Here is a 25,289-nt window from a genome sequence, read left to right as displayed (position 1 = left end):
TAGAGCTGCACGAAGGAACCTCAAAGGCAAAGCTAGTAAAACGGGATCTGCTCTGGAATCAACTGACAAATATACTGATGAAAAAGGGAGAAACTATGGCTCAGTTGCACGCTAAGATCAAAGAACTGCTCATCGAACTCAACAACCTCGGATAAGTGGTAACGAATCGAGACTTGATAAGGTTATATTGAATGCATTCCTGAGAACTGCCGAATGGACGTTGATCGTAGACGCCTACTACATCTCCAAGGACCTTTAGGTAAGTAGCTTAGAAAATTTATTTCCTACATTGAATTACATGAATCTAGATATGCAAGAATTAGAAAAGACAAAGACCCAAACAACAACGTCGCCCTAAATACGAGAAAGGTTGAATCGGATTCCGATGCATCTCTTGACAAAGAAGAAAAAACATACGTGGTAAGAAAATTTTCCAAGTTTTTTAAAACTAACAAATTCAACAAGTCTCAGGCCAAGAAGCTTCCACGGAACAAGAGAATGGTACGATGCTATAATTGTAATGAAGAGGGGCGCATAAAGGATGACTGTCCAAAGCTGAAAAGGAAGGAAAAGAACAAAGAGCTGAGCAAATCGAAACACAAGAACTTTAAAGCGACGTAGGTCGAATCGTCGTCATCAGAGTCAGAAATTGAAGCCTATGTCGGACTAGCATTAATAGTGAGTCACTAAGAAGAAAGTATTGATGAAGAGGAGTTATATCTGAAGAAAGCAACAGTGAAGAAGATGAATCCAGCTTCAGATCAGATTTGGTAAGTGAGGTATGTCTTTTACCTCCTGATCTATTATATTCTAGTATAAAATCAATATCTAAATCTTTATGTAAACTTAAAACTAAGAATATAAATGTGAAAAAGGAAAATATGAATTTAAAAATAATTTTAGCTAAAGCATGTCTACTAGAAAAATTTGATAAAGTCAAAAATGAAAATGAAAAATTAAAAGAACAAATAGAATTATTGAAAAAGAATGATGCATGCTTAGATTTAAGTTCTTTTCAAAATTCAAATTTTAGAAATTACGGTAGGCTTAATTGGTATTTTAGATACCATAAGGGTTAAATTATAAAGGTATCATAAAAATGTATTCCTAGAAAATATCTTGTTAATCCGGTAGGTAAGAACCTATATTGGGCTCTAAAATTATGTCTAGTTTAATTTTTTTAATTGATTTACTAGATTTGAATTACTTTATTTAGAAAAATATTTTTTGCAAACATTACTTTCAGTATTTTTTTTTTCAAAATTTTTACAATCACAAAACAACAAATTCTAAGTTAGAATAAATAATTTTGAAATTTTCTGACTGTTAAATTAATTTCTATAATTTATTTATCAAAATATTAATTTTAATATTACAAATTCTTAAAAATTCAAATTTCAAAATTTTAATTTTTCTATCAATATACTTTTGTTTTTTTACTTAAAATATTTATAAAATAATTTTCGAGCTCAAAATTTATTTTTAAATATTTTTTTAAAAGAAATGTATCTCTCTATATAAAATAATTTATAACTAGTTATATTAATTTTGTTTATTCGTAAAATTTTATCACTATTCTAGATTACTATATTTAACAGTTATTTATTCATGAAAATTTTATCACTATTCTAGATTACTATTTTTAACAGTGATAAAAAATTTTAGAATTTCCAAATATTAAAAAAAGTATTTTTTTTTCAAAAACAAGTTTTTTAAATCGTAACAATTTAAATTTTCGACAAATAATTTTCATAATTTTTTTTTGTTAAGTCTTAGTCCCTGCTTCCCTTAGTTTTTTTTTATAAATTTATTTTCAATGTTCAGCCTCATTTTTAATTTGATCAAAGGAGGAGAGAAAAGATTAAGTTTAGAGGAGGTATAATTTTTTTTATTAACTATTTTAATTTGTATATTAAATGCTTTAATTTATATATTCATTACTTTATTGTTTTTTAACTCTAAGTTAACTTGGGTTGATTCACATAAAAAAGGAAGAAATTGTAAGTATCTCATATTAGTTTTGATATAATCAACCAAGTTAAGTTAGGTTTTGTGTATTTGAGTCTTACGTTTGAGTGTGTAGGGACTTAGTAACACAAAAAGTCGGGCGGAAAACATAGCGAACGAAAAGGATGACAAGGGAATTAAGTCGATGGGCTCGATGTATCCGAGGGACGAGAAGCTGCGGAAGAGTACACTGGTGGAGCGAGAAGGACACGTGTGGCGCTTCCAAGGGATGAGAAGTTGGAGCGGAAGACTGTTCGAGAAGAAGGTCGGAGTTGAGTTTGGATGTGCTCAACTCCGGAAGGCCAGATGATCACCCAACTGACCGGAGAAGAAGTTAGTGACCAAAGAAGGCGCCGGACGAGTCAGCACTGGCTGACTGGTCTAAGGGCCCAGAACGTTCGGACGCCCAGACCACTAGGGTGCTGAACAGGTGTCTTGTTGCAGTGGATCACTCTTTAGTTACACGTCAGCAACGGTCCGGGAGCTCGGACATGAAAAATTCTATCTTTCAGCCGTTGTGAAGCTGTTTCGTGAAAATAGACTTTGCCACGCTGGGAGCGCCTGGATCACCATCCAAGCGCCAGGAGTCCGCCATATCAGCAACGGATAGACTTGACCAGAGCACTATAAATAGAGCACTGATTTATCTAATTTTTAGACAACACTTACTGTACTCAAATTTTGTATTCTATTCTTTACTCTCTGAGTTGTTAATGTCTTATGCGAGGCTTTTCTGCCTCCGACTTGTGTCGAAAAAGGAGTATCATAAATGCGCTTTATTTATCTTGGATTAGCAACTTCCCCGACTACAAACAAAGTAAATCTGGTTATCTCATATTCTTTTTGTTGGTGCAATATCCCTAGGTCAAGGTTGACTTGGTTGACTAAGCTTGGATTGGCTCAAGCTTGAGTCTTGATGTTTGAGTTTCGATGTTTGACAATACATGGAGATTACAGGTGCAATCGTCCGATTGGGGAGATTGTTGATACAATTCCCCTCTGGTCAAGGTTAACCAGTTAGATGTGAAGAAGAGTCAAGTAGGTCAAAGAGTTGACTGGATACTTGACTGAGAAAGTCCTAACTGGAGATTAGGCAGATGGAAAATCCTGGTGAGTGAAATCAGGTGAAAGACCTAGTGAGTGAAGCTAGACAGTTGGAAAATCCTAGTGGGTGAAGCTAGGTGAAAGTCCCAGTGAGTGAAGTCGGGCAGTGGGAAAATCCTGGTGAGTGAAGTTAGGTGAAAATCCTAGTGAGTGAAATTAGGTGAAAGTCCTAGTGAGTGAAACTAGGCAGATGGAAAGTCCTGGCAAAGGAAGTCAGGCACGTGGAAATCCAGGTGAGTCAAGGTTGACCGGACACCTGGTATTGAAAAGTCCAAGTAGGTCAAACGATTGACCGGATACTTGGCACAAGGAAATCTAGATGGATCAAGGGTGACCAGACATCTGGTGGAAATCCAGGTGGTCAAGGTTGACCGGACACTTGGTATTGGAAAGTCCAAGTAGGTCAAAAGATTGACTGGATACTTGGCACGAGGAAATCCAGATGGGTCAAGGGTGACTGAACATCTGGTGGAAGTCCAAGTGGGTCATGGAGGTTCAGACACTTGGCACGAGGAGAAAAGTCCAAGTGGGTCAAAGGGATTGACCGGACACTTGGTGAAGGAGTCCTAGCAGGTTAAGGTTGGTCGGATGCTAGACATGAGGTTCCAACAGATTACGGTTGATCGGATGTTGGGTTTGGGAACCTTGGACTTGATTTAGACAAGTCAAAGGAGGGTCACTCGATCAACCGATCGATTGAACCATAGTCCAATCGATTGGTTGATCGATTGGATGTGTGTCGCGAAGAAGGTGTGGCCCAATCGATCGACCGATCGATTGGGCATCTCCAATCGATTGAACGATCGATTGGGGAATGGATTTCTTGTTTACATACGCGAGAAAGGCTGGATCGATTGGTTGATTGATTCAGCCATTTCCAGAGAGCACAAAGGCGCTCTGAATGACTCTCAATCGATTGGGATCTGACCGTTGCGCAAGTTATAGTCGTTGGCGAGCGATTTCTTCCACACGACTTCTAGTTCCTCCACGCCATCTCCAACGATTACTCTAAGCTATCGACGCAAGTTCTTGAGGTTTTCTTGGAGCAAAGTGTTGTTGCACTTCCAAGGTCAAGAGGCGTTCTACGACAAGAAGAAGAAGTTAGGGTTAGGGTTTTTCGGAGTAAATATTGTAAGATTTTACTTGTATTTGCTTCCCTTTCTTTCTTCTTGTATTGAGAGTGTTGTAAAGCTTCTCCGCCTTGATAGTTACCGTAAAGGAGTATTTTCATAGTGGAGAGTGCTCGTGTGTGTGGATCCTTAGATTAGTCACTTTTTTTTTTAGGTGGATACCGAGTAAATCTTTTATGTTAGGATTGTAAATTTGCTTCGAGTTCATTCTGTTGTATATCATCATTAAAGAAGTAAGCTACGAGAAGCGCGACGAACTATTTATTTTAAGTTAAAAGTTTTGAGAAAAATATTTTTATAATTTCCGATAATTCACCTTTATTGCTGATCACACCGGATCAACAGATAAAATTCTGGATAGGTATAAATATTATTTTAAATTATCTCATATTTATGTTTAAAGATGGTTTATGACGGAATAATCTCTCATATTGTATTATCCTTCTAGAATAGAATATGTGAACTTTTGTCACCGCAAAAAAACCATATAAAAACGATGCAAAATGTAGAACGTCCCCTTTGATAAACCGTCACTTTGACAGCCGTTTAAAATGGCCACATCGACTTCACTTAGCCACTAAAACGCCCCCTTTTCAATTAAAACGTTCCCTTTAATAATTAAAAATCATAGGTTCGCTATCTTAACGATCTATTGACTACTAGCTCCATAAATATAAAGAAAAGTAAATATAAGTATATAGATATTAATCACATGATGAGATAAAATCTATATCATAAATTCTTAATAATTGATTTTTGATCATTACTTTAGAGGTGATATGTATTCACCATCTACGCTACGTCCTAAGATAATACGTTCTCTTTAATAAAAAAAGTAGATCCGTTATCTTAATAGTCTCCTAATATCAATCCCACGGATATAGAGAAAAGTAAATATAGATACATAAGCGTTAGGTGTATGGTGGGTAAACTTCAGATTATCAGTTCTTAAAAATCAACCTATAGTTATTATGCCAAAGATACTATACGTCCACCATCTACGCTACATCTCAAGGTAAAACATTTTCTTTAATAAAGATAAATCTATTATCTTAAGAGTCTCTTAGTATTAGTCCTACATATATAAAAAAAATAATAAATAAATATTTAGTCCGGATATAAAAAAAATATAAATATATATATATATAAATGTTAAGTGTATTGGAATATATTTAAGATCTAAAAATTTAAATATGGAAGGATGATTTTTATAAAAAATAAAGGATAATATCCTCTATTTCTATAGATAAAATTTCATAATACTAAAAATTTTATCATCGATAAAATCTCATAATACTAAGGATTTTATCACTGATAAAAGAAAATTCGCTGGCCACCCTGAATATATTTTAGATGATCCGTTCCTTTAACCTAAACATTACGCCGCAGGGTCATGTCATTCCAATAATATATCCCTTTCATATATGTATTGACAAAGAAGCAAAATAATTCTCGTTTACAGTATATCCAACCCATTTAAATACCAAGTAATAATGACATTACTGTGGGACCCAAAGCACCAGCGCCACTCATCATCCACCTCTCTTCTTCCTCTGTTCTCGGCCTATATATACTCACCCCACTCGCTTCTCCCTCTTCATCTCGTGCCCTGCTTCTTCCCTCCCTCCTCATCCTCCCTCACCACCGGAGCTGGCGATTCCGATCTCTCCGGAGGCGTCCGTGAAAGCCCTGTATGAGGCCATAAAGCGGCGTGACGCGGGGGCGTTGAACCAGCTGCTGGCCCCGGACCTCGAGTGGTGGTTCCACGGCCCTCCCAATCGCCAGCACCTGAAGCGCCTCCTCACCGGCGAGGATGAGGCCTTCGAGTTCTTGCCGCAGGAGGTGGCCGCCTTCGGCTCCATCGTGGTGGCGGAGGGAGGCGGTCCCGGCGCCGCCGTGTGGGTCCACGCGTGGACCGTGGGCCCAGACGGGGTGATCACCCAGGTGCGGGAGTACTTCAACACCTCCCTCACCGTCACTCGGGTCGAAGGCGACGCCCGCGGTTCCGACGACGAGTCGCCCGGGTTGACTCAGTGCTGCGTGCGGGTGTGGCAGAGCCAGCGATCCCCCAAGGCACTGCCCGGCCTCGTCCTTGCGATATAATTAATATAATTATAAATTAAAATGCAAATAAATATGTTCCTTGAGTAATTGTTTGTGTTGTTGATTGTGTTTGAGGCTAAGGCGGTTGGAGGTAATTAATTAGGAGTTAAATGGGATTTGGGAGTTGTGGGGGGTTTTTAATTAGTTGTGTTGTTTTGTGTATGTGTTTAGTGTATGTGGAGTTAAATTAATTAATAAGAAATGGTGTCGGTACGGCTCTTTCTTATTTTTCATTGCACGTCGAGGTAAGCATTCTATTAAAATATACTCAGACTGAATCTAAGTGAAATTGAATTAATTAAATTTTTTTAGACAAATCAAATAGATATGGAATCGATATAAAATTGATTAATTCATAAACCAATTTAATTATTCACAATAGACAACTTCTTCATCAAAATAGTCACTGATCGACTATTAAATTTATTATACTAGATTGAAAAAATTTTGTTTTTAGTTTTGTAACTTACATTTTTTTCAATTTTAGTCCTGTTATGAGTCAATTTACATTTTTAATCCTGTAACTTGTAATATTTTCCAATTTTAATCCTTTTTTCTCTAAAATTGAAGATTTTCAACTGAAAATGATGAGTTGTAAATTGAATTTAAGGATTTTGATTTTTTATGACTCATGTGCTTTTTATATTCCAACCGCAAACTAGACATTTTCCGTTGAAAAATTTCAATTTTGAAGGAAAAAAGAATTGAAATTGGAAAATATTACAAGTTACAAGACTAAAAACGTAAATTAACTCATAACAGGATTAAAATTCAAAAAGATACAAATTACAGGACACAAAAAGATACAAATTACAGGACTAAAAATATAATTTTCTCTACTAGATTTATGAATGCTCCACTCAACTATTAAACTAACTGTTTGATTTATTAGTCCAACTTAGCCTTAGGATGAGTCGGCTAATCCTAACCAATTTTATCACAGTTTTAGAATTTTAAAATTGAAATCAATTCAAATAAATCAAAATAATCAATTTTTTTTTTAAAAATAAATTTTAAAATTAACTGAATTAAAATTTCTAATTAAATTGGTTTGGTAAATTATTTCGATTTAATTAAAATTTTACTCACTAGCTAGTGGAATGTGATGAATGTGTTAGTCATTTAATACATGAAAAACTATAATAAAATTATACAAGTGTTAGTACAATGATGAGAAAGGGCCGATTTTATTAAGCCCTCCATATATACTGATAGAATTGTCCCGGATACACGATGCAATGGTTAAATTATCCAATAGATAATTAAAGAATTTAGTTCGAGTGTCAACAGTGACACAATGCAGGAGATGTTTTACTCCAGTAAAAGTAGATCTAATAATGCTAACTATCGGGATAAATCTCTATAAATACATTTTAATCAAGGGCGAAAGTTAGGATATTAATTTAGTGTAGAAAAATTGTAGCTATCGTCGATGGACATATTGCAAAGGGCACCTCTCTTGATTTAGTTCTGGCGACAGACCTGACAGTTGCGTCACGGCTAAAGCTTTCAGCTTCATATGCCATGAAGTTGTTGCACAACTGGACTAGCCGACTCCAACTCACAAATCACAAACTAAACCATAAATCAAACATAGATTTAGCCATTTGAATCAAATATTGGTGTATTATCACTATAGTAATAGAAAAAGGAATACTACAAAGCACAGCATACAGATATGGCTACTACGAATAGCTACGATACTTCAAATCACCTAATGCATGAGAACAAATAAAATCATGCCTCCATTTGATGTAATAATTTATTTATTCATCGTAAAATAATTTTTTTTCGAGCCTAGTGTGGGCAGCTGCCTACACTGGGCCCGAGCTAGCTCCGCCCCAGTTCCCAATATAGCGGGTAGAAAACTTCTATAGGATTAGGTCTGTCACTTCAGGATTACTCAATTCGAAATATTGAATATCTAAATTATAAAAAAAAAATGATAGAAGTTTCTTGAAAGTCGTTCTATTAAGGTTGAATAAGTCCCCATGATTTATCCCCTTTTAGAGTGTGTGAAGTTGTCCAGAGGGCCGGGGCACTATGATTTTACTTTTGCGTAGAGCTTTCTTATTTTTTATCAATAAAATACTAAGGTTTTAATAATTATATTGTATGATTTATAATATATAATTCTTAAAATTTTAAAAATATTATAATATATATGAATAAATAATATATATATATATATATATATATATATATATATATATATATATATATATATATATATATATATAATAATCGATTCTAATGAAGGCATTAAAATATGTGTTTATGTGAGGTAGTCTAATTATATATATTGTTAGTAACAAAAAATAATTCTTGAATATCGCAAAAAATATATAGATAAATAAATCATGCTTGAATTCTTGAGAATTAATGGGAAAACATAATTTTCAATCGAATTTATCTTTATATACTTTTTTGTAAACATACACACACAAAAAAAAGTCTAAAAAAATATGATAGAGAAAGTTTCGTTTAAGGAGGAAAAATTAACAAAAATAAATAAATAAATAAAAGTTCGAAGTCTTTCACAGATGAATAGATGGATTAACTAGTCCAAGTTAATTAAAATAGATGGATTAATTGACACTTAACTAGTAACCTTAATTTTAAGAGGGAAAAACTACAAATAAATAAGCAAACCGAAATCTTTAAAACACTAATCAATACAACAAATAAACCACTTCACTTCTTACATCACGCATATTGTCAAATAATTATGAAATAACACACACACATATATATTAATTAATTTCCCATACTGTTATTACTTTTGATGATGCATGCGGGCATGTCACCCATCTTTTGGGATCACGTAAAGAACACCAGAGTACGGCATGATTCTCATCAGCTTTGAAATTATTGATTAAATTAAACTTAATTATTATTTGATTTGTAAGGCATTACAGGTAAGATGACGCCTACGGAGTCGTACCAAGCAAAAATATATATATATTTTTATATATAATATGTTGAAAACAATCACTTTCATTTTCAGTACCTAAAAAATTTAGGTAGTCTCGCAGTTAAAATAGTTTGAAGATAATTTAATTGGTGAGAGAACGGTCGATAATAATATATATATAGCAAATGAAAGGAAGGCTCCCAGAACTTTCGTTACAGAACTAATAAAGAGTTGGATTACATCTTTGTCCTTTATAATGCCAAAAATCTCTCTATCTCTCTCTCATAATATTAACTAACTCTTAACTGTTTCAGAATGTTTAACTATAGGTTTTGTTGATCATCTCTAAAACTATTTGTTCATTTGATTAATGGCAATATGTTTTTTTTTTTTAAAAAAAGAGAGTATTTTCATGGTTTTGTTAAACTTTCTCTACTATATATACCACCAAAATCAAGTTACAAATTCTTGCAGGCCAATTTTCAAGTTCTGTGAAAGGTACATGAAGCATTTGCTCTAAGCAAATTAAAGTATCACATTACAAAAGAATTTTTCTTAAAAGATCTGTCTCTCAAGATTCAAGAATTTAGAAAGAGTAATTCAAACTGATCAACCTTATAGATATCGGTCGATGATTGGAACATTTGTGATGCTTGTTCACTAGCAAAAAGTATGTCCTTTGCTAACTAGTCTTCATCTATTTGCATCAGGGCTGGAAGAGGTGGAACCATAACATGTTGAGTGGAAGATCTCAAGTATGATAAGTGACTTGGAGGATCAAGTGTGGCCGGACAAGAAGAGCTCCTAAGGAGAAGCTTCCCATTCGACGTAACCGTAAAACCTGATCCATCTTCCCTTGGCAGAGGCACCAAAACTCCGTCTTCGGTTTTCGCCTCCTTACAAAAGCTATCTTCTTCAATGTCATAAAAATTTCCAGTCCTCACCTCCTGAGCTAAAGAACAGGACCAACAGAAGAGCCACTGCAATGAATCTGTAACTGCTGGATAGCCACAGCAGAAGGGATTTGCAGGAAGTTTGAATCTTTTCCTCATCTGGGTCCTCCAAATGCCACCATAAACTAGCCCAAAAACACCAAGTAAGATGCCACTTACTCCGACGATGTACCTGATCGCATAGTTCTCGACATTGAGGGCAGAGACGCTGAAGACCATTAGAGGAGCCACAATTAGAAGTAAGAAGGTGACTATATGAACATACATATTACCGAGTCCAAGTCGCTCCATGTTCCATCCGAACACACAACATGTGCAAAAGAATGAGGCCAAACAAACTGTTCTATCATCCCAACAGTCGAAGAGCCCCCCGATCCACTCAGGATTGGTCACAACTACTCTTCTGTTGTTACAAATCACAAGCTCGGATTGAACTTCTTGTGCGGCAGTAGCATCTTGAGGATCATCAGAATTTCTTCCTATCGGGCCGAAAACTGTGTAAACACCAGCAATTATTGGAGCTGCGATACCGATGCCTGTACACAGATTAACAGCCCAATCTGGCCTATCCTTCCTTGAATATCCCCAGTAAAGGCCACAGAGCACATATTGGGAAAAGATAGTTATGTGGAGGAGGATGACGACTAGCATTATGTGAGCCCTTTCGTGAGCTCTTCGAGATCCATCCTTGCAGTAGCCTGCCCGTAGTGCCACTCTGTCCGGTAACCTCCATCGGCACAAAAGCACCAAATGATGGAACAATCTGGGGTGCTGATATATGCACATGATTGTGAAAAGGGCATTGAGAATTTGATAGATGATCTCGGTCCATTTCTTTCTTTCGGTGCTACTTCGTATGACTTGATTTAGACTCCCAGTGATAACTAGAAACAGCATGAAGAGACCAGCTGCAACAAACATCAACCAGATAACAAGAGCAATGTTCTCCGGGTTCTTTATCCATTTCTTGAAGTATCTGATCAATGCTCTCCGGTCGATTTTTCGAACAAATGGTACGCGGAAACGATGACGGGTAAAGAACCAATCTGTGGATGGCTTAGCTCTCAGAAAATCTAGGAATCTTTTTTCTGAGTGATTTTGACCCGGTAGCTCCTGGTCGACTGTGGGTATGGAGATGGGAATGTAATCCATAAGCCTGGTTATCGAATCAGGCACATCCTCTCTCGTATCGGTTATGCACTCGCCATGCTCAGATGAACTCATCTAGAGCTTGTCTGATTTCTTCTTCTGAAATAGTGAGCAAAGAGCAAAAGTCACACCGATAACCACTTTTTTTTTTTTTTTCATTTGTATGTACAATTGTTAAAAAAAAAAAAGTTAATCAGCACAAGACTGGCATGAAGAAAGCAGCCAAGAGATGGTAAAATCAAAATCATCTCTCTTTTCATACAGATAGCTGAAGTTTAAAATTAGTAAGAGTCCCTTAAGAGAGCCTTAAATGAGGAAGATGCAACAAAATGAAGAGGCCTTCTTTTTTAATGCTAAATTCAATGTTTTAGCTATTTTAAGAACCCAAAAGCCAAGAAAAACTGCAGTAATAACAAGGCAGAATTTCTTAACTTTCATCTACCAATAATTATCTCAAAGTTGTTTTTTTAATAAGATCAATTGAGCTCCTTTTGAGTGTTCTGCTAGTTTGTTTTTAATTCCTTAGGTGTTCCACACAAGTCGATACTGTTTTCAAGTCCTTTTTGCCTCAAATCTGTTTTCATGCCCTCTCCACTATATCTATCCTTGTTACCAGTTGTTCTTGCAATCTTGTTATTTTACTTGTACTCTGATAAACCCCAAAAAAAGAAAAAGAAGGAGAAGAGTTCCATTATCAAATTTGTTCTAAATAAAAAATTAGTGCATATCCAATGAAAACCTGTCAAATTCTGCAAGATTCAATTCCTATTTCTTTCAACTAAACCACATCTTCAACCTACAAAGCAAAAAATAATGTTTTTTTTTTGCAAACATCACACGCTCAAACCAAAGGCAAAGAGAATTAAGAAAAACCAGAAACTACGGCCCCCAGAATCATGGAGTAGAAAGAGTAGGCTCACCTGAAATCTCTTGTTGGGGGCTGAAGGGGATCAAAGATTCATCTTCTCAAAGAAAGAACAGGAAAAAAAAAACATCCTTTGAGCAAAAGGGGGATCATTCACAAACCCCCATCCTTCTCTGCAAGAAGAGGAGAGAAAAAAAAACACGCAGACACATCAATTTCCACGAAACACTTGAGGTGGAGAACCTAATGCGCAGTTGCCAAAAAGATAACCAAACCCTAAGAATCTACTTTTGATTTGTCGAAAAAAGAAGGGAGAGGCAGAGAGTGATTCGAAGCAGTACCTTCCTGAGTTCCCTGTGTCAACATATCACAGAACAACACGATCATTACAAGGATGAGGAAGTGCAAGACGTATCAGCCATGGCAATTTATGCTAAATTTTTTCCCTTTGCTGCCACCATGATGGTTGTCTGAATTAATTACTGCAAGGTTTTAAGAGGTTGGCAGGAATTTCTGCAGTCAGTTAAAGCGTGTGGGGCTGAAGCTGGAAAAGTAGCTTGATTAATCGGAGACACCGTACAGGGGCGAAAACAAAATTATCATTACCTGGCAAATGCCGTATCTAATGGGCTGAGTCTCCAAATCCAATATCCATGGCGGATTCTTCTAAATTACTTTAATATACGACGGCTTGGATTCTCGTAGCAAAAATGGAAACTTCCAAAACTGTTGGAACTAGTAGATACGGTCGTTTGATCTATTTAAATGGGCATGCCTATGCTATTTGATCTAGATCTTTCAAACGTAGCATGCTGAATTATATATGCTCGAATATTACTCTAATTTAATGCGTAATTATACAGTAGGATTGGAGGTCGTTGCAGCCACCTTGAATTGAATGCAATGTGAGGACAGAGTAGGTGTTCATTTAATTGCAGATTTAAAACATTATTCAACTATGCCTTTTCTTTTCAAGTCGATCAAAATTATTATATATTTTTTAATGTGAATACATTTTTTAAGAGTTATTTCAGTAATAATAATATAATGTCTATAATATTTAGTTATTCTTTTTTAATTAATTTATTTAAGAACTTGAGGGTATATAATTTATGTTCTCATATAAATCTATTATGATAACCCCTTCCTCTTTCTCCGTTCCTATCAACTAAATAAATTGAGGAAAATTACATGTTCCTGTACCTACCACGATATGCAATTAGTTTAATTTAAATTCATTTTTAAAAAGAATTAAATGAATCATTATCGGTATGACTTTCTTTAGATATCATTTCAAAAAAATATTTTGCCACATTAATGTGTAAAATTATATTATGTTTTCAAATGAAACATTTTTTCAGTATAAAATTTATAATCTCCTCGTATAAATGGATATTATGATAGGATAGAATATTTTTTATAATTTATTTATTTATATTTTATTATGGGATAGATAATACCGAAGTTTATCGTTTGACATGAGCTACATGCCTATACCATCCATTCTTCCAATGAATATATATATATATATATATATATATTCGATTTTATATAATAAATTGCGCGTGAATAAAGACAAGTAACCCCGACATTTATTGGGTGGCCCGAACAAGGACGTACAACCACTGAAGAATTGTGAATGCTGTTGACATTTAGGGTTGACTTTGGGCCTGTCCTTGTAAAGTTCGGCGGTGCCCGATTGGTATATCCCATCGAGAAAGTGAATGGATAGGAAAGAAAATAGAAAAAAATGATAAATTATTGAATCACGTGAATGTAATCAAAGCGGTTGTAAAAAAAATCTCATTCATATTTAAAAAAATTTATTATTTCAATATAACATATAAAAATAATATTTAAATATATAAATATAATCAAAATAATTAAATGAAGGTATAATATAGCTCTCTAGATATATCAGTTAATTTTGACTAAAACTAATTTAGAGAATTCAGGGGCTGTTTGTTTGGGGGGTTTGGAATGGGAATGGAATGAAACATGGTGCTTGGTTTGAAGAAATAATGGTGGGTCCCACGGATTCATTCCTCTAAACATAGGAATGAGCCATTACCCATAGGAATGAGTGGTATGAGAATCATTCTCATTTCATTATTATTGACAATCATTCCTATTCTCATTCCGTTTCCCTTATCCGAACCAAGCACCCCCTCAGAATGATATGGAATCATGTCCTATGCTTTCTTCTAGTTCTCTTAATTATTAAGTCATTTTTATATGTCATATTAACAATATAATTTTTTTAAAATATATCTCAAAAAATTTGATTGGTGTTTAATTTATTATTGAAAAGAACTAAACGAATAACTTGGTTCTGTATCATTCCTAACTTTCTTAAATTAAAATTAACTGATGGAACTAGAGACTTCTGAATAACATATAATCAAGTCTTGTGTATTTATTTAATTCTCCTAATTATATTAATTACCTCTGATCATGTCCGAGAGCTGAGTCGATGGACGCTAGAGATATGACGCTCCTGTTGACTGGTCGAAGACTTCAAAGATGTAGATCTCCCGCTGTCATGGACCTGCAAGCACAATGCCGAGCTGGGGGATTCCCCGACGATGACCCTCCGACGCTCAAGTAAGATTTTCGGCGGAAAAAAGTAGAGCAAAGAGGAAGCGAAACTATAGCTGTAGTAAAAAAATGAGCATACCTTCGTCGAAGTCTGGAGGTCCTTATATAGGGCTCCTTAAAGGTGCGTGCACGCTCCTCGAGGCGTGCACGCTCCCCGAGACATACATGGAATAAGCGTGTCTGACGTTATACCTTAATAGTACGAGCATATCCTTGACATGACAGTGGAAGCTTCTACCGTACGATTCTCTGCCTGACCATACTGTCGACCATACCACCTGTCGGCGACACTGGTCCCTAAGAAGATATCGTCAGCTGCTTCCTTTATCCTCCACCGGGCTGAGCGGAGGAACTGTTCGGCTAGTGCCTTTCGGGCGACACCATGGCCGGGCCGGGCCGAGCGGGAGGTCCGCTCGGGCAATCATCCCATTGTCCCGGCTCCGTCTTGCTGAGCGAAGAAACCATATCTGTCAGGCCAAGGCTGCGCCCCCCGTTCGATCAAGCGAGGGGGTCACTCGACCCTCCTTCCTCCTTGCTAGAGCCATGCTTGAGTCTTCTGAGGGTTGGAAGCTAGACATCAGGCCGAGCTGTAATGCAGAATCGGACGCACATGCTTGAGGTAGACCGTCCGCTCGGGCGGATACTCACGGCGTTGATCGTTGACTTTGACCTCCCACGTGGCTCAAGACTTTCTATAGGATGAGGCCCTCATCTTACCGTTGGATCACGTGCCTCCCCCTTAAGTCTAGTTGAAGGAGGCTGAAAGTCCGGCTAATTGGACAACTAGTCTAGTGCCCCACCGACCGATCAGCCATGATGTTGAAGAAGCTCTGATCGGCTCATCTGAAGGTGGCGACCGTCCCAGACCATGCTCTCTTACGCCAAACGGCGAGGCATACGCCAGCGTCCCGGTCCGAGTGCGGCCCAAGCTGACATCATCTGAATCTCCTCGGAATTCATGCAAATCCTCACCATTATGGCTGAGCACGCGAACACGATCGGTAATGGGGCTCATTAAATGCACCCCTGTAGGCGAGTGCCACGTGGCAATGCCGCCGTCACCACACAACCAACGCGTCAGAGGTGGTGTGACGGTTCAAATTCGACGGTTGGATGCGTGCGTCAATTTCCGTGACCTAGATCGGACGGCCCCACTTGACCGAACCCGATCTTTATAAAGTCACGAAGGCGACTTCGCTACTACCTCCTTCCTGCGCTCCGATTACTTCGCTCGCACACCGTGCTCCGGCGATCTTGCTCCCTCGTTGCTCTGGCGACCCTTAGCGTCTCTCCTCAGCGGTGATTCCCCTTTCTGTAAGCTCCCTCTTGTTCGTTCGCCCTCAGTTCTTGCCCTTTAGCATTTTCCGACGTTACACCATTTTGCTCGGTGAACTTTCTTCTGTCAACCTTGCTCTCTGGTTTTTCCTGCGATCTTTTTAGCGAACCTTTGGCTTCTTTACTTTTCGATCATGGCTAGTTCCTCCCAGCCGGTTGACCCTGCCCCTGGTCTATGGTATACCACCATGGAGACCAGGTTTGATGCGGGTGATGCGACGAACCTTATCCACACCTTCGACATTCTATCCGACCACGAGATTATTCTGGTCGGACCGTCCGATCGGCCAAACAACCCGCCGCCTAACACTATCTATTTCTTCCGAGACCAGTTCATGGCTGGTCTCCGGTTTCCCATCCATCCGTTTATAACCGAAGTTTGTAATTATTTTCAAGTCCTGCTCGCCCAGCTCGTCCTTAGCTTTTTTCTTCTGTTGTGCGGTGTAGTAGTGCTGTTCCGATTGCACAACATCCCCCTAAGGCCTCAGATCTTCCATTACTTATATTATTCCAAACAATCCGAGCTGGGCACCTTCCTTTTTCAGTCTCGGATCGGCTTGGTCTTTTTAGATAAAATGTCTACTTCCAATAAGCATGGGAAGGATTATTTTTTCTTCTTGCGACTCCCCGACTTGTCCCCCTTCCGAACTCAATGGCAGACCGCCCTGCCACCTCCGCCCGAGCTGAAGAGGTATAAGACTCGGTCGGAGTACCTTCATGTGGCCAACATGCTCGTCGGCCTAAAATTCGATATCCACAAGTTGCTGCCAGAAGGTGTCATGTACATGTTCGAGTTAACCCCAATCTGAACGAGTCTCCTGAGCGGCATTGATAAGAAATTTCCCTTTGTTTTTTTCTTTGTGTCTAACTGATTTTCCTTTTTTCTTTTGCAGCTGAAATCATGATGAAATCAGTGGCGCTCGACATGATGAAGCTTAAGGTTGCCGAGGTCGAGGTAGCTGCAGCTAAGGAGATGGCGCGACTTGGCCTCGCGTCGGTCGGCTGGCATGAGGGTGAGAGCGAAGGAGCTCAGACTGCTGGTGGGGGGGTCCGCAGTTCGGACTACCCACACTGAAATGGCGAGGGAGACCGCACCTTTCGGTGTACAGCCATCCACTCGGACTGAGGGGTCCGAATGTTCAGGTGACGAGCTTCCGTTGGTAGGTCGCAAACGCCGCCGAACAAGCACGACCACTTGTTCGGCCACTTCGGCAGTGCGCGCGTTTGAGCAAGAGGGTGCCCCCCCCTCCAATAGCTATCGAGACAATGGAAGACATATCTTCTTATCAGACACCCTCCCAATGCGATTTGCCGTCCAACCCCATTGCAGCTCAACCGATCAACGTCTTGCCCCAGCTCGTCGAAAGATTTTGCAATCTCGTATCCACTCTGCTCCAACTGGCCAGTTCTCCAACCCTTCGGCGCCCACTCAATCTACCCCGAGCGGACGACGGTCAATAAAGGCAATTCTGCATCTCTCGACGGAGGAGTACCTGTCGAAGGTCGATCAACGCCCTAGCTTCGGAACATCAGATACTCATTCGTGGGCCGCTCGCCAAGGTGTGGGAGGACGCTCGAGCGTGCGCCGTGACCATGCCTCCCGGTCTATTAGGCAACAACCATATGCAGATGGGTACCGGAGTAAGTTTCCTATTTATTCATGATTCACCTCCAACTAGGTATTGACATTCTTCCGTTCGGTTGAAGTATTGGGTGGAGAGCGTGGCGGTGAGCAACTGCCTAGCGCTTCTGGAGGAGGAGCTTAAGAAGCTCAAAATTTCTGGTGGAGCTCCTTCCCAAGGGCCCTCGTACGTCGAGCTGCAGGCGAATCTGGCCAAAACCAAGAAGTTTCTGGAGGCCGAGCAGAAAAAATCCTCTGACCAGGCCATCCTGATGGGTTGGCTCGAGGAGAAGGTCAAATCTTATGACCATAAGATAGAGCTCGCCACCAACCAGAAGAATCGGGCGATTTCCGACCTAGAGCTGAAGAACGCAGAGGCCCGGGCCTTGGCGCAAAAAGTCAAGGAGCTGGAGGCTTTGCTGACGGCCGAGCAGGATGGTTGGTCGGTAGAGGTGATGACTTTAAGGGAGAAAGTGAAGACTCTCCAGGATGCCCTCGAGGCCTCTTGTGCTGCCCTAAAGGAATATCAGGGCGCCGAGCCGAGCCGTTTTGTTGTCATGAAGCAGAAGAACAGTTCGTTGAAAAGGCGTGTAAGCGGCTCGTAAGTGCGTTCGATCTGGCCATTACTGCAACGATCACCTATCTGAAGGTGAAGGGCCACCTCCCTGAAGCCATGACCCTCCCCATACTGGACCACGCCGGGCTCATCACCACTATTCCTGATGAGACCTTCGACTATTTGGAGTGAGGAGTTATTTTGTACAAGCTTGGGATGTATGCTTGCTGCTCGGCGGATTTTGGCCTGTTAATGAAATGTCTTTGCAGCTTTCCTGTTTTATTCTTCTACCAGTATTTGATCGTATATATCTGAGTGGGTTACTTGGATTTCATTTGAGTTTAGAGTCGCCACTCCCTCTTGAGTTTATAGTCGCTGCTCGACTCTTGGGTTTAACGTCGCCGCTCGACGGTCTTCAAGGTGGATATTTAAGGTCGCCACTCGACCCTTGGGTTTATAGTCGTCGCTCGACTCTTGGGTTTATAGTCGCCGCTCCACTCTTGGGTTTAACGTCGCCACTCGACTGTCTTTAATGCGGGGTTTTATAGTCGTCGCTCGACTCTTGCGTTTAATGTCGTCGCTCGACGGTCTTCGATGCGGGGTTTTATAGTCGCTGCTCGACTCTTGGGTTTAAAGTCGTTGCTCGACGGTTTTCGATGCGGGGTTTTATAGTCGCCGCTCGACTCTTGGATTTAACGTCGTCGCTCGACGGTCTTCAATGCGGGGCTGGCCACTCGACAATAACTTTGTAAACCCATGCCTTTGCTTTAAATCCTACAATCGAAGGGCGCAGAAAAATGGAGATTATATGACATTAATTATATCAACGCACTTTTCATCCAGCTCGGTACGACTAGAGATGGTTCGCGTTCCACGAACGCTCTAGCCACCACCCATCTTCGTCCTCTAGGTAGTAGGCGCCCGACCGTAGCTTTTCCACGACCTTGAAGGGTCCGGCCCAAGGAGCCTCCAGCTTGGTGGCGTCGCCGACCGGCTTCACCTTCTTCCACACGAAGTCGCCGACTTGAAAAGATTTTGGTATCACTCGCCGGTTGTAGTTCGGACGCGTTCTTTGCCTATAGGCCATGAGCCGGACGACAGCTTTGGCGCGTGCTTCGTCCACCAAGTCCAGCTCCAAGAGCCTCTGTTTGGCGTTATCCTCGCTATAATACTGTATCAGATCGACTTCAACTCCGATCTCAACTGGGATGACTGGCTCTCCTCCATACACTAAGTGGAAGGGAGTTGCTCCTGTTCCCTCTTTGGGTGTCGTGTGGACCACCCATAATACGCTTGGGAGCTCATCAACCCAACTTCTCCAATGTGGTCGAGTCGAGCTCGCAAGATGCGAAGGATCTCGCGGTTGGCGACTTCAGCTTGCCCGTTACTTTGAGGGTACGTCACGAAAGTGAAGGCCTGCTGGATGTCATACCCCTCATACCACTCCTTGAGATGTTGCCCGACGAATTGCCTTCCGTTGTCCGAGATGAGCCGACGCGGGATGCCGAACCGACAGATGATATGCTGCCAAATGAATTTCTAGACCATATGCTCGGTTATTTTTGCCAACGGCTCAGCCTCGACCCACTTGGAGAAGATTCTAAATTTAGAATAATATTGATTTCTCAAACAATATTATTTAAATTTACCAACACCTAAAAATACCATGAATTTTGCATGCCACGTTAGTGTGGACGTATACAAATTCAACATTTGTAAGAGGAGGTTTTATCCATTATTTTATTATCTTGTCATCCTAACTTTATGACAAATAAAATTAATAGTTGGTTTTCCTTTGGTCTCACAAATAATAGCAGTGACTCCGTTTGGGAGGATACTATTAAATGCGCCTATGTATATATCATTACTTGATACTTAGTCCATTAAATAGAATTGTGCCCCTTCAGTTGGAGAAGATCACACACTCCTAAATAATTTTCTATAACGATCCATAAAGGAAGTTTGATCTAGTGATCCGCAAACAAACTCATCCGTTGTGGAGGGAGGCACTCAGAGCCAACACACAAATTTGTTGCATCACTTACAAACCAGTAATGGAGACCGTGGAATTTATTTACTAATCTCTCTCCCACTTAGTTATTTAAGGTGAGGAATTTTAACCATACAAGCACACATCTCACACATCACAGTAAATAAAAGCAATAAATATGGGAATATAATTTTCCAACTATTATGGTTTCTTCCATCACTATCCTCCGTGTGCTGCCAACTCTAGCTGTTGTCATCTTTAACCACCGCAATTAGGTCTAGTCGTCGTATCTATCTTGTTTCTTTTTCCGCTGCGCCTCTGGTCCTCAAATAGTACCATACCTCGCAAGGATACGATCCGCGATAAAAATAGAATTTTACATTTATCGATCCTATATTTCACAAGGGAATGCACATGTAATTTAGATCGAAACAAAAATATAAAATCCTAAAATTAATACAGCTCCTGCTGTATTTAATACATACAATCATGCAGACACATAAAATGTCCTTGACATGTCCAAGGGTCCAATCACACACAATTACTATAAGTCATAAAAGTTGGAGTCTACAACCACAGAGTTAGCATATCCTACTATTATTTTGCCTAAATTATGTATGACATGTGCATAATTAAACTGAAAACCATACACACAGAGGCAAACCCTAGTTCTGATACCAATTGTTGGTTGCTACTCGGAATATCGTACTGGTTCCCCTGTACAAAAATTTTGTACAAATCCTGAACTATTCCTAACAACCTATTGTGTTCTTTAAAAATTAAATTTGGAATCGCAAACAGAACTTAACATTATTGATTCCAAATTCAACATATCTGTTCTTAGTAGTTTAGACTTAGATCACAAACGATACTTAACATTATTGATCCAAATCCACCCATGTTACAAATTTAATTAAATAATAATTTCAGAGATCGACTTCCAGGTTAAACATGGTCTTCTTGGATATGGGAGCATCCACCACTTCTAGACAAAGTCTTTCAACGAAATTCAATATTTAATTTCCTTATAATAACCCTAGGTTTAATCAAAAAGAACAATTGAATCACAAGTTCGAAAAACAAAAGAAACACAAAATCGAAAACATAAATTCGATAACCTAGATTCATTAGCCTCTTATGTTTGGTATTTCAAGATCTAAATAAAAGGATGAACTAGTTATGATGTGGAAACTAATAACTAGTTATACCTTTTATAGCTTATAAACCTCACGATCTTCTGTCGTATTCCTCTTTTTATCTCGGACATCGTGTGGGCGACGATCTACCGAGACGAGAATCCACCCAAGCTTCCTTCTTCTCCAAGAGATGAAGAACTTTCGACCACCAACAATCTTCAAGAGATGAAGAACTTTCGGCCACCAACCAAGCTCCAAGGGATGCTAAGAAACAAAGCCTCATATCTCTCCTTCTTCCTCTAACAAGATCCGACCACCACCAAGCTCCTTGAGATGAAGATGCCGCCGGCCACACAAGGAAGAAGAATAGGAGTAAAGGAGGAAGAGAGGGTCGGCCACCACCAAGGAAGAGAGGAATAATAGAAGATATGTTGTTATGAGGTGAGGCACCATCTCTTTTATATTCCTTGGTCTTGACAAATAAGGAAAGTTTTAATTAAAACTTCCTTAATTTCCTTACCAATGAAAGGAAAATTTAATTAAAATTTCCTTTTCTTGTTTCTATTGGCCGACCATATCAAATCCTCCAAACAAGGAAAGTTTTAAACACAAAATCAAAACTTTCTAATTTGTTTCCAGAAATTTTAAAAAATAAAAATTTCTCTTTTAAAAATTCTCTTCATGGTTGGTTACAAAAGGAAACTTTTATAAATTAAAATTTCTCTATTAAAAACATGTGGATGATTACAATAAAGAAAGTTTTCTCCAAAATTAAAATCTTCCTTTCAATCTACAAATAAGGAAAGATATCAATCCTTTCTCTTAATCTTTTATAGAAACTATAAAAGGAAAGGTTTAATTTTAAAACTCTCTTTTAAATCATGGCTTCCACATAAGGAAAGATTTTAAAAAATAAAATCCTTTTAATTTTATTGTAGTCGACCACCAACTTGGGCTCCAAGTTAGGCCCGACCACCTACTTGCTCTATCAAGGCTTGATCTTGGTCGGCCCCTTGCTTGGGCTCCAAGCTTGGCTTGGCCGACCACCTTAAGATGGGTAAGAAGATGGGTATGAGTGGGTATAATACTTTATAAATAAAAGGCTACGACAGGGACCGAGAGGAGGAATTGGTTTTCGTCTCCCGATGAACTTGAGCTTCTCGTGTTCACCCCGAACACCCAACTCGAGTTCATCAATAATAACTCATACCACTAAAAAGTTATTATTGAACTACCACACCAATCTCATATTATTATATGGGCTTCTTCTTATCATGAGTGTGTTAGTCTCCCTATGTTTAAGATATTGAATGCCCACTAATTAAATGAGTTACTGACAACTCACTTTAATTAATATCTAGCTCCAAGAGTAGTACCACTCAACCTTATCGTCATGTCAGACTAAGTCCACCTGCAGAGTTTACAATGAAAATCCTTATGAACTCCTCTTGGGAGCATCATCAACCTAGATTCCTAGGACACAGTTTCCTTCTATAATCAACAACACACACTATAAATAATATTATTTCCTAACTTATCGGGCCTATTGATTTATAAAACTAAATCACACCCTTTGATAAATTAAAAAAATAAATATTAAGTATATATTCTTGTTATTATATTAGGATTAAGAGCACACACTTCCATAATAACATAGGTCTTGTTCTTTTATTTAGTCAGTATAAAAAGACGCTAGCTCAAATGGTCCTGCTCAATACACTCATAGTATACTAGTGTAATTTTATAGTTAAGATAAACTAATACCAAATTATATTACGACTATTTCAATGGTTTGTTCCTATTCATCTTAGTCGTGACCTACTGTTTATAATTTATGAGAAACTGATAACATGATATTCTGTGTGTGACACCACACACCATGTTATCTGCAATATAAATTAATTGAACAACTACACTTAGCATATAAATGTAAATATTTGACCAATGTAATTCTTTTATTTCAAAAATAAATGTTTACAAAAAGCTAAGCTTTTAGTATACACTCTAATAGAAGTATGGGTGGAGCCTCCGAGCGGCGAGCACTAATGTGAAAGCTTTTCGAGACCGGTGTAGCGTGATTCAACATCTTTTAAAATATGACTCAGAAAATACACTAGTTGCTCTTCGCCGTTCTGCCGCACCAACGCCGAGCCAACAGCGTACTCGGTCGAAGATAGATAGATGCGGAGCGGCTCGCCGGCAGTTAGCTTGGCCAATACAGGTAGAGAATTTAAATATACTTTCAGCTCCTCGAAGGCTCGATCGTATTCCTCGTCCCACTGGAATTTAGTGGCTCGGCGAAGTATCCTGAAGAACGACAAACTCCGATCAGCCGTCTTGGAGATGAATCTTGATAATGCAGTTATCCTCCCGGTGAGACGCTGGACTTCCTTCAAATTTCTGGGCGGCGACATATCTTGTAGTGCCTTCACTTTGCTCGGGTTCACTTCAATGCCTCGCTCAATAACTATGTTGTTGGAACCCAAGGTGTTTTGATGTGATCAAACAAGTTAAGTTAGATCCTACTTTGTCTAACCCTTGTATCTAAGTGTGTAGGAGCTTAGGAACACAAGAAGTCGAGCGGAAGACGCAGCTAGCGAGAAGGACGGCACAGGAGAGAGTCGACGGGCTCAGTGCATCCGAGGGACGAGGTGACTGCGGAAGAGTACACCGGTGGAGGAAAATAACATGCGCGACGTTCGAGGGACGAGAAACCGGGAAGGAAGTCTGCTCGAGGAGAAGGCCGGAACTTAGGTTCGGGTGAGCCCTATTCCGGATGGCCGAGATCACCTAAGCTAGCGGAGCCGGAGCAAACCAGACTCAGACCGAGACGAGCTGAACCGGAGATGAAAAAGTCAACTTCTGTTGACTTTAAGGCTCGGGGTGCTCGGAACCATTCCGGGCGCCCGGGATGAAGTTTTTGACCAGATCGATTCTAACACGATCTGAACGTCGGGGGATAAAGTTTTATCCCCCCAGGGCGCCCGGAACCCCTTCGGGGTGCCCCGACCAGTGCTATAAATATAGCACTGATCTGCACAGTTAATTTAACGAACTTGTTATCCATTTTCTCTGTGCTTTCTATTCTTTTGTACTGTCAACGCTGTAAGAGGCTACTCCGCCCAGAGGAGAATCAGATAGTGCGCAATCTTTGCCTTGGATTAGCAATCTTCTGATTGCAAACCAAGTAAACCCTCTGTGTCTGAATTAGTTTCTAATTAGTCGCTTTTGTTTATTATTACAAATCTTTTAAATTAGTTGAATATTCGAGAAAGGTTTTTGGTTTATTTTTTTTAGGGCAATTCACCCCTCCCCTCTTACCGGCCTCCAAAGGGTCCAACAAGTGGTATCAGAGCAAGGCGCTTCAGGAGAATGTTGGTTGCTACTCGGAAAACCTATAGGTTCCACTGTACAAAAATTTTGTACAAAGGTCTGAACCTTTTCCTAGCTACCATGTGTTCTTTTAAATTAAATTTTGGATCGCCTGCGGAACTTAACACGTTTGATCCAAAACTTAATCTATTTGTTCTTTTAGGTTTTGACTTGGATCTCCTGCGGAACTTAACACATTCGACCCAAGTCTCCTTAAGTTATTAATTCCATTAAATATTAATTTCCATAAAAGGTTTCCAGTACTGACGTGGCGAGGCACATGGCCTTCTTGGATATGGGAGCAACCACCACCGACTAGACAAAACCTTTAATAGAAAGCTAATATTTAATTTCCTAAAATAACTTTAGGTTAACCAAAGAGAACAATCAAATCACAAGGAAAAGAAAGAAACAAAAGAACACAACTTCGAAAAAACATATTCGAAATACTAGAAC

General features: G+C 39.2%; 1 protein-coding gene across 2 annotated transcripts; it reads right to left on the bottom strand.

Moving 5' to 3' along the window:
* Positions 1-9,714: 9,714 nt before the first annotated feature.
* LOC122000940 lies at positions 9,715-12,849 on the bottom strand. 2 transcript variants are annotated; one of them, XM_042555448.1, is made up of 4 exons: positions 12,832-12,849; positions 12,567-12,707; positions 12,281-12,398; positions 9,715-11,459 (listed from the first exon to the last, which is right to left on the bottom strand). In XM_042555448.1, exon 4 carries the CDS (start codon positions 11,433-11,435, stop codon positions 9,945-9,947), a length of 1,491 nt encoding a protein of 496 aa, XP_042411382.1. In that variant the 5' UTR covers positions 11,436-11,459; positions 12,281-12,398; positions 12,567-12,707; positions 12,832-12,849; the 3' UTR covers positions 9,715-9,944. The 2 variants fall into 2 exon arrangements, with proteins under 2 accessions (XP_042411382.1, XP_042411381.1); XM_042555447.1 differs by lacking the exon at positions 12,832-12,849 and having other exon boundaries at positions 12,567-12,725.
* Between the last annotated feature and the right edge of the window lie 12,440 nt (positions 12,850-25,289).

Source organism: Zingiber officinale, chromosome 7A, assembly GCF_018446385.1.
Source record: "Zingiber officinale cultivar Zhangliang chromosome 7A, Zo_v1.1, whole genome shotgun sequence".
NCBI lineage: Eukaryota > Viridiplantae > Streptophyta > Magnoliopsida > Zingiberales > Zingiberaceae > Zingiber > Zingiber officinale.
The sequence above is the reverse complement of the archived record's forward strand: the minus strand, read 5'-3'. Positions and strand labels throughout refer to the sequence as shown.

Coding starts and splice junctions, on each gene's coding strand:
- LOC122000940 (XM_042555448.1), bottom strand. CDS start 11,435: ATGAGTTCATCTGAGCATGGCGAGTGCATAACCGATACGAGAGAGGAT.